General features: G+C 33.9%; 1 protein-coding gene across 1 annotated transcript; it reads right to left on the minus strand.

Moving 5' to 3' along the window:
• Nucleotides 1–4,822, minus strand: LOC123201952 (importin subunit beta-1-like). The gene is made up of 3 exons (XM_044617585.1): nt 4,668–4,822; nt 1,304–3,727; nt 1–1,210 (listed from the first exon to the last, which is right to left on the minus strand). Exons 2-3 carry the CDS (start codon nt 3,712–3,714, stop codon nt 1,012–1,014), a joined length of 2,610 nt encoding a protein of 869 aa, XP_044473520.1. The 5' UTR covers nt 3,715–3,727; nt 4,668–4,822; the 3' UTR covers nt 1–1,011.
• Between the last annotated feature and the right edge of the window lie 10,338 nt (nt 4,823–15,160).

The following is a 15,160-nucleotide window of genomic DNA, read 5'->3' on the forward strand; positions in this document are numbered from 1 at the left end:
TTCACAAAAATCCACTTAATTTCACAGTATCACTTGAAAAATAACTTATGATATGAGGCAAGACCACAAATACACTGCCCCATTAAGACCTATAAATGTCATCACAATTCGTGACATTTCAATATACCACTCCCTCTACAAACCGCAAATACAAAATATGATTACACAATCTTAACCTCAAATACAATAAAATTATGTACCTTTCAACAAAAATGAAACAAAGGCATTTGCAGAAAAAATTTAAAAAAAAAAAAAACAAGACAAAACAAAACATCTATGAATGAATGCATGGAATGGACCTTTTTTGACTGACAATGATATTATAAATATGAAATATGAATGATGCAACAAAATGCAAAATGTAATCATCTCAAATTTTGGGTTAAACCCCTTCCCAACAAGTATACAAAAATAACACGTACGAGATAAAATACAACCCAACCATGACAGATGATGCAGACTCAAATTAAGAAAAAGCAGTAATGAGAAATAGGTGAGGGAAGAAGATTTTGAAAACGTCCATGGCCTTCGACTGTGGCATCACTTAACCAACTCCTCACAGATTTTCATTCTAGACATGTATGACCATGTGGGTGTAGAGCACCAATGAAGTGTTAATCTCTAATAAAATTTTGGCGCCACCCACGAGAGCAAACAAATCTATCACTGATGATGAACTAGTCTTTATAATCAGCATGTTGCTGTTAACAGCTCCCCTTACTCCCCGACTCCAATCCTCCTTTGATCAACAAAATTGTTTTTTCAATTAACTTAATTTATGGAGGGATTCACTAACTTTAGAGACGCTGCCACTAGCCACTTCCTCCATGACTTAAGACAACCCAACCCCGAGGTGCTGATGCAAGAGTTAGCAACAACTAGAAGAACAATGACTTCTGTTGTCTAAATATGCTGATGACTTGACACGTGCAATTCTTGACCCCAACTCAACACACCCAAATGCATGCAGGGACTTTGAAAAGGAAAACACTATGCACAGTGGCAATCGCCTCAAACAGAAATGGCCTTAGTAATGGCCAACTTGGCCCATTCAGCAGATTCTTTGATCATATGGTCATCTGAAGACAAGCATTCATTTAAAAAGTCTTTGCTCGAAAGAGACTGCTGAATCAAAGAACCTGCATTACTTCCCAGTGTATCAGCAAGATCTCCAAGAAGCCCAATAGCTGTCTTCATCACCACTTCATCCCTAAAGTTCAATGATTAAAGAAGGCCATTAACCATAACAGAATATATATATATCAAAATTTACGATACTACAGGTTTTTTAAGTAAAACTTACATGTCTTTCTCCATGTATATGCTATCCAAGAACTGAAGGATATGAGGAGCATAAGGAATCAAGAGCTGGGTTTTTGGAGAGTTCTTAAACCCTTGGAAAATCCCAGAATATGCCTCCAAAATCCCATTTCTCAGAGAATTGGTGTACTCTGTCATATCATCATCTGCACCTGATGTGTGTGCAGACAAATCTGCTGCACTCTGGAGCATGGGCATAGCATACATTAAGTACTTCTCAAAGTTTTCTCCTATTGCCAGTGCTATATCACCAAAGCATGAAAATATGGGTGGCTTCACAGATCGGTGCAGCTGGTTGCTTGATAAATCCTTGAGAAGTTGTGTCATAATACCATAACAATAAGGAAGAATTTTATCCTCCAATGCTCTGCAAATATCTCCTACCACACCAACAGTAACAGCACACACTTGATACTCCTCAAAATTCTGAAGACCCATTTCCAAATATTTATAGAACTCTGGCATGTATTTTGCAAAATCAGGGCCTGTAGCATAGGCAAGGGCTCCAATGGCAAGCATGGCCTCCTCATGGACAGTTGCACTTCTGCAAGCAAAAACTCTTAGGAAAAGTCCCATTATCTGATCCACATACTGCATAAAGACATACTTAGTTGGCTCTGCTGACCCAAGCTTCTGAATAATGACCTGCAAGCAACCACAAAGCAGTCCTTGCAACTCACTCTGTTTTTCTCTCTCATCAGATGAGAGTTTCTGTCCCTCAAGAGATTTGTGAAGCTCCATCATGATGACAGGTACCAGCTGCAACACCATGGGTGCTGTTTCATCAGTCGAAGACCTAACCACCTCATTCAATGTTTCATAAGCAGCAGTCCTTAATCGTGATTCTCCAGCATCTTCTCTGTGAGTAACAGTGAGAAGGGATTGAACAATTTCCTGGAAAAAGGGAGTCAGAGGAGATGATGAGCCGACATCCTCATAACCTTGAGCAAGAAAATAGAGAGCACCACAGGCCTTCTCAGCAACATTTGGAGCATCTTTCATACTCTGCAGCAGAACCGAGATGATCTGCTGGCAATTAGCTGGTGTAATTATAGGAGTATCTATGGTTGAACCGTGAAGGAATTCAAAAATCCTTCCTAAGGTCCAAGCAGAAGTGTCTTTCACATGGTTGTTTGGATCCTTTGTTAAAGCATTTAGCATGAAGGTCAAAGCAACATTAACAACACGTAATAACTTGTCAGGTGAAGGACCCTCCAAGATTGAACCAAAAGCATAAGTGGCTGCCTCCCTCTGCCTCCAATTTGGTTTTGTTATGTTCTCTTCAATGAAGGGGATCACAAGGGGAACTATATCATCTCCAACTGTCCGTGCAACCAAACCCAGACAGGTGCCTCCAGCCATTGCGATATTCCAAGCCCCCTCATCCTGATCCTGATCCTCCTCTTGCTTGAGGAGTGTCTCCAAAAGCATTGGGACAAGTGCAGGAAGTGCCTGCTTAATAAAGTAAAAACAAGGTATATCAGAGTCCCCAGTAAAATCACCACCATACTCTTCCAAAATATCTATTTCTTCATCACAAATAGAACTCCAAAACTCTATGGCTTGAAGAGCAACAGGTTCCTCATCTTCTCTAACAGCCTTCGCTGTGATGCTATAAATGTCCTGCATATAAGGTGCTAATTTCTCATAGTATGTTGATGATATGGAGACAAGACACTCAAACGCCGCCTGTCTTATCTTCAAATCTGTGGATTGTGTTGCCTCACAGACAACCCTCATGATATAATCACGCTCCATGTCATTGCTAAAGTTTGCCTCAGCAAAGCTCAGGGCATTGTACAATGCTCGGGTAGCAGCAAGCCGCACATCGTTGTTCCCTTCATTAGCACTCATACCTTGAACCACAGCAGTAAGTATTTTATTCACATGATCTTGATCTAAGACATCAGGTGACACTTCCTCACATATATACCCAAGAGTTTCTAACGTGGCTTGCTTAATATGAGCTGGCAGCTGGTGAATATTTGATAAAAGTGAACCTATCAGCTCAGGCCATTGTTTCTGTGGCAACTCAATGCCTGCAATCTTGGCAATAACTTGAGATGCAGTTGACCGAGCATCAGGTACAGGAGATGTCAGGGTCTTCAACAAGGATGCCTTGATCTGAGTCTTTACAGTGACATCCAATGATAGCCATCTTTGCACAAGTTCAAACTTTCTGTGTTGTTCTTTGGCATCCAAGGCATTTTTAAGTATCAAACCAGCTAATTTACGGCTATCAATAGGCTTTTCATCATTTGCTAACTCCCCAGAGAGAGACAGTAAGAATCCAGGAAGATTTTGCTCCTGAAAATGTTTCAAACTGTCTTCTGCATGCTTCCGCACAGTTCCATCTATTGATTGTGCATTCAAAAGAACCTGGGTAACTTCCATCGCCCGACTTTATCTGAAAGCATAAATTATCTAATCAGTCAAATGCACTGTATTCAAAACTGACTACACTTAACCCCCCCCCAAAAAAAAAAAGCCAAAGCAGACACGCTATTCTCAAATACAAAACTGAACCAATAGAGAACTAAAAACAACATAGAATAAATAAGATGAAATGGCCAAGAGTACAAATACCTTTAAAAGGAGCAGAATTTAATAGTTTGAATGGATTGGGTTCAAAGTCATCTATTTTTTATCCTTTCACCATATAAATTAATACTAAACTTATAGATAAAAACAGAGAAAGTTCAAAATAAATTCAGCAGAATAAATACATGAAATAATAATCAACAACTGTGTCAGATAAGTTTGCACAAGTATCTATGGCACAGAAATCATCTTTATAAATATTGCTTTCACGGAAATTAAACAACATAATCTATGATTAGAAGTCAAGACACAAATCAAAACACAATCTTTAAAAAGAATAAATAAATAAACAATATCATCTGAAATAACATAACAGAATCAGAGACCTATGGGCATTATCTTTAATAAATCAATCTATCAAAATAATATTACCATGTAATTCTTGCGCTAAAATTAAACAGTGAATAAATCAACATCTATTAATTAGATAAAATTCGATCCCTAAAGCGCAATAAAATCTAAACTAAATTTAAATCTCGATCCATCAAAACCCATGAATTTGTTAAATTATAACACAAAATCAAACAAGATTCGATAAAAAATCATACAATTGGATCAAAATAATGAATATATAAAGTAATAAATTAACAAGTGAAACTGCAAATATACAGCTAAATTATCTTAAAATTTCAAATCGAATCACGAATTCATCCAAATTAAAAGTGATCAACAAAATGAAAATCGAAACGAGTGCTGATTATTGGATAGCATGGCCAGGAATTCAAAAGAAGTTACGATGGAATCACCTGCGGCTGCCGAAACCGATGGTGGCAATGCTGTCACTGATTCGAAGAGTGAAACGGCGCGTACTGAAACCCTAAGAGAGAGGAGAGAAGAGATAGTGAGAAAATGGGATGCGATGCGAAGCGAAGCTGTGCTTGCATAATGCTAACTAATCTGTATATGAGTTGTTAAAACTCGAGGGAGTTATCCCATACTGGTGGTCTAGTTTAATGATTTGCTACGCCTCACTTGTAACTTAATCAGGAGGCAGCAACAGCTCTTTTTATTTAGTTATCTTATAATATTTTCAAGATATATTTTAATTAATTATATTAAGAATCACATGAAAAAAGAATAATTATTTCAATCATGCTACGCTTTACTTGTAAAAAAAAAAAAAATTATTTCAATCATGGGTAATAATCTAATTTTTTTTAAATAATAATACTGATGTGTACTATAGGTTATGCTTCGTCCATTCTTCTTCACCTCCAAAAGTTAATTTTCAACTCATGAAAGAAAAAAAGTATATGGAGTTTATGAGCAATATGTCTAAGGAAGCTCAAATTGACTTTGTTGTACTCAATATAATTGGTTATAGTGAAAGGTTGACATTTTTAGGCTTATCATGGACAATAACTTGAGCATTTACATAGTTTGTTTTTATTTGACTCATATTAGCAATTCATCATGCGAGAAATGGATAAATCCCTTAGTGAGTTGCTAAGCATGCTTGGATTTGTAGAGCATGATATTAAGAAGACTACTTCGTGCTTTTGGTTAGTGTCAAAGCACACAAAGTTAAGGGTAAGGCTAAGGCTAATGCCTAGCCTTAACTCAAACCTCAATAGTGCTATTTTAAAGCATGTTGGTGGTGTGGAAAATGTAAGATTATTTACTTCTTTTGTGGCAAGTTTGGCCATTGAAAGAGATATTGTAAGGCCTTTCTAGAAATTAAGAAAAAGTTGGTTGTTTCAACTATAGGCATACATAGGGTCATTGACGCTGGATGTGGTTCTCACATTATTCTGATATACAAGAACTAAGGTAAAGTAAATAGCTCATCAAAGGAGAAATAAACCTACAAGTAGGAAATGTAGCATGCATAAATGCATTAGTCATAAAAACTATTTATTGCTTACTAGGCTCGAATTAAAGTTGAACAATTGTTATTATATATATACCTACACTTTATAGGAATATAATTTATGTGTCAAATTTGGACAGTGAGGGTTAACATTTTAGTATTGTTTTAGCCTAAATGGTAAACACTATGGAATTGTGTACTTAAACAATGGATTGTATATGTTTGACTAAAATAAAAGTAATCTCAATCTAAATATAAAGAAAGTCAAATTGCATTGACCACACACTGGCGTGTACCTTAATATATATGAGGGTGCATTTCTTTAAGACTTAGCCATTTTCGCACACCACATAGGAAATGTTCATGTTGCCCCTGCCAATGCACACACAAACATGTGACCTTCTTACATTATGCACCCCTAAAATTACTTATATACAAGAAATAAAATAATTTAAAAGGCAAATGACCAAAATAACTTTGGATGTACATATAAGTGTTACATACTAAGCTCATCTAATAACTTGAGAACCTTCAAGCTCTATATCATATCTCTCGATACTATTTAGGTCTCCTTCAATCACCAAAGAATTACTCTAGATTCTAAAATAGGTTAATTACATCATCTTTTATTTGTTCAGGTGAAATCACTATCTTATTTGAAACTGTAAACTAAATTGATTAGACTAGATCACTACAAGGATTTGACATCTAGACCATGTGAGAATCATTGTGTAGTCCACTCACCTACACCTTTACGAACTGTCCAACTAATACTAGGCTCTATTATGAGCATGGGTACCTCACTACAAGTATAATATCCTACTACAAATGTGCCCTACTACAGGCAATGTAAGGAGTATAAAATCACTGTACCCCCTCGTAATGACCCTAATAACATAGCTAGCATGTGTGCATCTTTAGCCACAAAATCAACTTAGGCTCACCTTAACTTTCACCTAACATAATATGCCCCACATAATGTCTCTCTAAGGCACATTGGGTATTATTGCATGCTCGACAAGTCTGTATTATCCTTTGGGACAATTCATTATACACTTAGCATAATTCTTTTCACTTTACTATTCATTATTCATTATGTATGAGTGTACACTATCAAGTGTATGACGTATGGGAGATGCATTCCAGGCCTATTTTCACACCTAACTGGTCTCTAATCATCTTTATAATTCATATAACAATCTATTATGCATCCTTATGAGTTTCTAATGCCTTAATAACATAAAAGTAAGGCTCAATCCACTTAAGTCAAAACAAAGATACAAACATTGCAAAAGATACCATATCATGACCAATTTATCTTATTTGACAAAATTTCTTCGATTGGGCAGAAGAAACAAACAAAAAGGGATAAAAAACAATTAACCTAACACTAACATGATGAATATGAGAAACCAAAAAAAAAAAGAGACAAAAGAACACTCTAAAATCTAGAGAGAAGGGGATATTTTTATTAAATCAATTAAAAAATATAATGAAAATACAACTTATATGGTCAAGTGGTATAATTGCTTAGTAGTCCCTCATGTATCATTAAACGACAACTAAGACCATCACATTTTACAGAAAAACACTTAAATGGAATGTAGTTTGGAGAATTGCATTCTTACCTATACATACTAACATCCCCTCTTAAGCTTGACCTTTTCTAGGTCTCAGCACTTTTTCAAACATCAACAGAGTGCACCTTAGTTCAAAAAATGGCATTTTGGGGAGAGCTATCAACCTCCTCTAGGTCATACCACTTCCATTTCCATTATCAAAATAACCAAAGTAGCGGAATAAGCCAAAGTAGCATATTATCACACCAACCAGGGTAACATATTTAAGAGTATAAACATGACAAACACATACTCACTTTATCTCTTCTTCCCTTTTTTTTCTCTTTTTTTCCATTCTTTTTTTTCTTTCTTTCCTCTTTTTTTGTTTTTGCTCACATTAAGTTGAAACATAAAAGGAAACAAAAAGGAAGAAAAATTATTCCTAAAGTATACCTAACTTAATGTAGCTAGGTAGTTACTCAGATGTGGGATAAGAGCACAAGAGAGACAGAAACAAACTGATAGTTACAACATTATTCAAATGTTAAATCAGTATGTAAAATGAATAGAAAACAATGTTAGTAAAAGAAAAAAATGTTGATCATAGGCTAACTCCTCTTCGACAAGGTGACATATTAACAAACTTAAGATCGTCAACAATAAGCCAAAACTAGACTGCAACATGAAGTAAAAACGGTTAGTAACAACATATTCAGGTGTAATCAAAATTCCTTCATATTAGCAACCCACTATAGATAAAAAGTATCAATACAAAAACTCAAGAATGAGTATATTTTTATATTAAGTCAATACAGAGTAAAATATCATGCATCTATCATAAAACCAACACAGTCAACAATGCACCATTAGTAAATAAAACTTTCACCAATAAACGATATTCACTTATATGCAGAAACCCCCACTTTAAGTTATAGAAGACTCTAATAATGAATGAGAGATCACACACATATTGAAGTCAAGTTAATGTTCCCTTCCTTTTTACATAAACCAGGTAAAGTTAGACCCAGGTAACACTAAAAAAAGAAAAAAAAAAGAAGAGATGGATAGCAAGAGAAAATTAGCAGATAAAAAAAGTATAGTAAGAGAGAATTAACATGGTAAGACACCTAAGCTAACAAGCATTGGCAAAATTATCAGAGTAAGGCAACTTAGACTACAAAGTATTCCCAGAATTGACTGATCAGTGAGTAGCACTGATTCACATATACAAAGACGTACCATCAAGACACATTATTGATTCATTAACCAACCACATATGCAGATACTTATTATCAAGCCATTTCATTGCAAACTAAGTAATTAACACATAGAAAAATAGTTATATCCACACTAGTATATGTAGTAATTTTCACATCAGACCATACTTAGTCACCAGTTTTATTGAGGCTACACAATTGAGTAACATCACAAATATTTAGATTGAAGCGAAGATGTTCGAACTTATGGGTTAACAAGGCCTTCGTCAAAATATCTGTTTTTTAGTGTTTAGTAGGAACATATTGAACAATAACATTTTTGGCAGTGACTTAGTCTTTTATATAGTGAACATCAATTTCAATGTGTTTAGTGCATGCATAAAACACAAGATTAGAGATAAGAGCATTGGCACTTTGGTTATCACACCAAATGACAGAAGGTTATATAATCAATAGGCCAAGTTCACTAAAAATAGATTTCATCCAAGCAATTTCAATGGTTGTATATGTGAGTGCTCGATATTTAGCTTCAGTAGAGGACAGAGCCACCACTTTCTATTTCTTTGAGCACCACTAAACTAGGTTAGTGCCAAGAAAAACACAATAACTAGTCGTAGATCTCCTATCATGAGTGTTACTGTCTAATCAGAGTAAGAGTAGCATTCAAGTTAAAGACTAGTAGCAGAGTAAAATAAAAGACCTAAGCTTAAAGTTCATTTGATATAACTTAATACACAATTGCAAAATTTCCATGTGGGAGATTGGAGAAACTAACTGATTTTGTTGACAGAATAAGAAATGTCAAGTACTATAGAGCTTCTATCAAACTCTTATAAAAAGATGGTTGTTCAAATTTGTCATTATCCTCAAGGAAAAGTTTGGTCTCAATGGCAAAAAGGGTAGAGCCAGGCTTTGACTCATGCATATTAGCTTTCATCAGAAGATTTTTTCCATATTTAGTTTGACTCAAGTGTAAACTAGTGGAACCTCTAATGACTTCAAAACCTAAGAAGAAATACAAAGGCCTTAGATCTTTCAAAGAAAATTCCTTATTCAAATGGGAAATGATTTTATTAATGAGTGCATTGTCATTACCAATTAGAAAAACATCATCAACATACACAAGAGCATAAACAACCTGTTCAAACTTATAAATAAAGAGACTAGTGTTAATCACAGATGGAACAAAACCCTTGGTCAAAAGAGTAGTTTTAAGCTTCTCAAACCAAGCTCTAGGTGTTTCTTTGAGACCATATAAGGCCTTATGCAACTAATAGGCTAGTTTTCCTTTGATAGAATTTTTAATGAATCCCTCAGGTTGGTTCATGAAGACAGTTTTAGTCATGTCACCATTCAAAAAGGTATTGTTGACATCTATATATCTAATGTCCTAAATATGACTTACAACAACATTCATGATTACTTTAATGATGGTAGACTTGACTACATGACTAAAAGTTTCAAAATAGTCCATTCTAGAGGTTTGTTGATAACTCTTTGGCCACCATTCTAGCTTTGTACATTTGTATAAACTTATTAGAGTTATGTTTCACTTTAAAAACCCATTTACATCTTACAGTATGCATACTTTCAAACTAGGGAACTAGTGTCCATGTATTGTTTGAAATCAATGCATCATATTCAGCTTGCATGGCTTGTTTCCAATCAAGATCAAGTAAGGCTTTAATCATAGCATAAGGTTCAGCCTTAGGATTGAAAGTCATTAGTGTATTGAGATACAAAGATACACTAGTAGGACATTTGATAATAATTGAAGTGATGCATTTTTTAGGTCTAGGCAATTTTCTAATCTTAGTTCTGGTGAACATACATTGGTAAAGATAAGAGCATGGATTGTTCACTCAAAGGATAGACAAGTTTGGCCTTGCAAGGATGATTGAGGATGACTAGAATCAGGTGTAAAAAGTGTAGGCTGGGCTTGAACGAGCTGAAAGTGTGTAGGAGTGACATCAAGGGACACATGAAATGATTGAATAGGTGTGAGAGAGCAAAGATCATTGTTCTCAAAAGTATGCTGAGCAGGACTAGATGGACTAACTGGTCAACTTGCTTTTGAAGAACTATTCATTATAGGGACAAATGTATTATAGACACCTATTTTGTGTTGGATAGATAATCTTAGAGAAGGAAAAAATGAATGTGCATGCAAAATCTAACGTACTAATGTTATATGAGAGTGATTCAAATACAGTTGTACTTTGTTTAAAATGAAAATCACTAATGAATGGGAACTTTTTTTCATTAAATTTAAAACTTTAAACTATATAAACTCTTCTTGAGGCATTCATGCATTTATAACCTTCATGACTGAAGCTATACCTAACAAACACATATTTTTCTGTAAGAAAAATGAACTTATATGACTGATAAGGGCTTAAATGAGAGAAAACAACACATCCAAACACTTTAAGCCTTAAGTAGTTAGCTGTTTTATGAAATAACACTTGAAATGGTGGCTTAGACTCTAAAATAGTAGATAGAAGCCTATTACCCAAGTAAATATAAGTTTGGAAAGCAAGCCACTAGAATTTGAGTGGCATACCAGTATGAGCCAACAGAGTTAACCCATTCTCTACAATCTATATGTGTTTATATTTAGTTCTACCATTTTGATGATGTGTGGGAGGGCAAAGATGTCTAAACAGATTTTGTGACTAGTTAGATATTGAGCAAGAGGTTATATTCACTTACCCAACTAGATTGAACACATTTAATTTTTGTGTTAAACTATCTTTCAACAAGTGTATGAAAGTTTATAAAGATGCTTTTGGTGTTAGACTTAAGTTTTAAAGGGAAAATCCATGTGAACCTACTATAGTCATCAATGAAATGAATGTAATATTTGTGTCCTTCTAATGACAAAATAGGTACGGGTTCCCAAAGATCAGTATGTATGAGTTTATAAGGTTTTGTAGCCCTAGATATTGATGCAGGAAATTGATTATGTGTGAGTTTACCAAACTAAAATGTTATACAAAAGGACTTGTTATTAGAGTGATTTTATGAAGGATAAAGACCTTTGAGAAAAGATGACACAACTTTAAGATTAATATGTCCTAGTCTATTGTGTCATAGATCATGAAGAGATAAGACACTGTATGGATCGATACCATAAGTTCTATTATTAAAATCAGTAGTTAAACTACAATGAATATCATACATGAAAGCAGAAACACAATGACTATCATACACTGAAGCTTAAGTAATTCTATTATTATTATCATGCAAAAAGTAAAACCAGAGCCATTAACAACAGGTTCATTAGTAACATGTACAAGAGTAAAAGTAGTTACATCATTCACAACAGGTTTATTATTAACATTTACAAGAGTAAAAACAGTTGCATCATAACATTGGGGTAACATAGTGTTAGAACTTAAATAGGGAACTATAGAGCCAAATTCATTTTCTTTACTAGCTTGCAAATAGGAAACAAATAGCTTGGGTGGAACTAGCATGTATAGGCCATCTTTAAGGGTTCTCTGCAATAAGACAATATGGTTTAACTTATCTTTAATCACAAATTTATTAGAAGAATATTCAACTAACACATTGTTGTCTTTGGTAATTTTGGATATGCTAACTAGGTTTCTAGTGATGTGAGGCATACAAAGAACATTTTTAAAATGAACAACTTTGTTATGAATGAAACTGGGTAAAGTTAAGTGACCAGTGCATGAGATAGTAAGATTCTCACCATTGCCCACTTAAAGCTAATCAATGCCTTGGTAGGTTGAAGTTATGGCAAGTTAAGAAAGATCTAAAGTAATATGATTTGTGGCACCTGAGTCCATGAATTAAGAGCATCTTACACAATAGAAGGATTGGCTATTAATGTATTTGGAACAATGGATTGAGGTACAGATACAGCTTTAACAAGACTATTAATAGTGGAGTTTGACTAATAGTAATTATGAGTGAGATAGGTCTGATGAGTGTTAGATAATAGACCTTGTCTGGTAGGGGTTGTGTTTAGGTAAAAGGGGTGTGAAGGTGTAATGTTGGTAGTTAACACTAGGAAAGGTTACATTATGTTACTGTAAGTATCATGATAAAGAGGATAACCAATCATAATATTGGGATAAGACATAATAGGTAAGACATTATTGAAGTGAGATCTCATTGGTCCAGTATAAAATTGGGGCATAATGTTCTAAGAATGATAACTAGAGTTATACCTATGGTAACATTGTAAAGATACATTGCAGAATTGGCAAATGACTCTGCCTCTACCAAAGCTTCTATCTCTACCTCTAAAAAAGTCATAAAAAGGTTCGTATGATAGTGAAAGATAAGTTTAATGTTGACCAACGATTTGTGATTGGTTATAACAAGGTGTAGGGAAAATGCTAAAGTTAATTGGTGGTGAAGTGTAACTCATGGGTGCAAATGTTGAGGATATCTCAAGAGATGGTTAGGAAGTTTTTATAGGTAGAGGTTTTTGTTAGTAGTCAGTTATGGTGAAAAGTTCGCAAAGGTTGTGGACTTAGTAGACCTAGTAAAGTTGGCAAAATAGACTCCATGAAATTCAAAGGAAACATTAGAGCTCAGAGTTTGTTGGGTTATAGCCATTAAACAAGAATCATAGTCAAACCTAAACAAGAGTTCAGAGTTCATGTTTCTAAAGGAGATATTGAGTATTTTAAAGGGTTAACTTGTCATACCTAGACTCAATCCTAAAGTATAAGGTAATAACAACATAATCATAGTCAAAGTCTAGACTATCTAAGATATGACATTGGACTTCATCTTCATTATACTATAGCCATTAAACAAGAGAATTTAAGCATATTTATTCATTTTATCAAAATATTCATTTATGTTCATATTGTTCTTTTTAGTGGTCTACATCAAACTTTTGACATATAGTAGTGGGATTTTGACTCGAACAAAAATTCATTTTCAATGGTGACCTAGAGATCATAAGCCTGCTAACATTTGGAAATAACTTTAAACATGCTAGCAGAGATGGAAGACAACAACCAACTCATAAGTTGTTTATCAATTTTCTACCAAATAGTGTATTTAGAGTTAGGTTTCTTTATGATAAATTGATCTTTAGTTTGGATTTGAATATAAGGAAGATGACAGTTAGAGATAAAAGATGAATAGCTAATTCATGAGCACCAACAATGAATAGAACCTGAGAACTCTAGAAACTAAAGTTAGTCCTACCAAGTTTAAAGTTGATAGACATAAGGTTGAAAGAGCTATTGACAGAGCCTAAACCTGAGGAGCTACCTTCAGTAACAAAATTGATAGTTTGATTTATTGGGCTTTCAGAGATGTAAATAACACTATAACAAGAAGAAATCTACAAGACAACAAGAACACAAAAGAGGAACACATATTCAATTCAAAAGATCATAATAGACAAATGCACAATCACAACAACACTATGTAAATGATAGTATATAAAAAAATGCACAACAATAACAAATGCACTGTGTGAGACAAACAATACTATAAAAGATGCAAAACAACACTGATTAATGCACATTCATACTAATTAGTCAATTAGTCACAGGTACATGGCATTATTACAAAAAGAGATCAAAAGTAATTAACCTAACTCTAACACAATGAATATGAGAAATGAAAAAGAAAGAGAGATGAAAAAACTCTCAAGAATCTAAAGAGGGGGAGATATTTTGATTAAATTAATTAAAAAATACAATGAAAATACCACTTATATAGTCAAGTGGTATAATTGTATATTAGTCCCCTATATACATTAAACGACAATTAAGGCCATCACATTTTATAGAAAAACACCTAAGTGAATGTAGTTTGGAGACTTGCATTCTCACCCATACAAACCAACATTATTTAACTGCTTAACATACTCATACGATCCAATAACTCTATCTCTACTATTGATAACATACTTTCTAACCGTACTTTAATAAATCATAGAAGACATCTATTCCATTTTATATATAAACATACTTTCTATGTTACCACCCATATTTCATGGCATCAAAATCACTTATAATCTTTAACTATGAATCAACTAAACATGGGATATTCATATATTTCTAATCAACTTAAACAATCAAAATTTCAACTCAAAATAAACAACATAGTCACTACTTAGTTTTCACTTAAAGGATTCAACTCGTTTCTTCTCTTTATACCAACTCGTCCGAACACAACCCAAAGTGCTCATTTTCACTCTATTAAAATGGATAAGAACACTTTGAATGAAATAGGATAATAATCCTTAATCTCCTGCAAACATGTCTTATATAGACTTTGTTTGTATAATGACATGTACGAGTGTCCATATACTGGTACAAGACCATACAAATTTTTAAAATTTTCAAGGTGGCATTTTACCCATCTAACTAAGATGTCACACGATTTACAGGGGTACACCCTCTTTGTACGGTCGTAGATCTCCTTAAATAGTTAATTCTTAATTTATTTCAATTTGATTTCAAATACCAAACATACATAACCATAATTATATATGAAAACACTATAATACCTTTGAGACATACTTATGGGTGTTACATCACATATAATCATATTTGGTCAAATATGAAATTTTGTGTATTTTATATATGTAGGGGTGAAATCAAACAAATTAAGAAAATAGAAGTAAATTAAAAGTGGTGAACAAGACAAAC

Source organism: Mangifera indica, chromosome 18, assembly GCF_011075055.1.
Source record: "Mangifera indica cultivar Alphonso chromosome 18, CATAS_Mindica_2.1, whole genome shotgun sequence".
NCBI classification, from domain to species: domain Eukaryota; kingdom Viridiplantae; phylum Streptophyta; class Magnoliopsida; order Sapindales; family Anacardiaceae; genus Mangifera; species Mangifera indica.

Bases quoted from the DNA above. Each gene is read 5' to 3' on its own strand.
- LOC123201952 (XM_044617585.1), bottom strand. From the start codon at position 3,714: ATGGAAGTTACCCAGGTTCTTTTGAATGCACAATCAATAGATGGAACT. The intron at 1,211-1,303 runs GTAAGTTTTACT...ATTGAACTTTAG, and splicing joins ATATACATGGAGAAAGACAT to GGATGAAGTGGTGATGAAGA.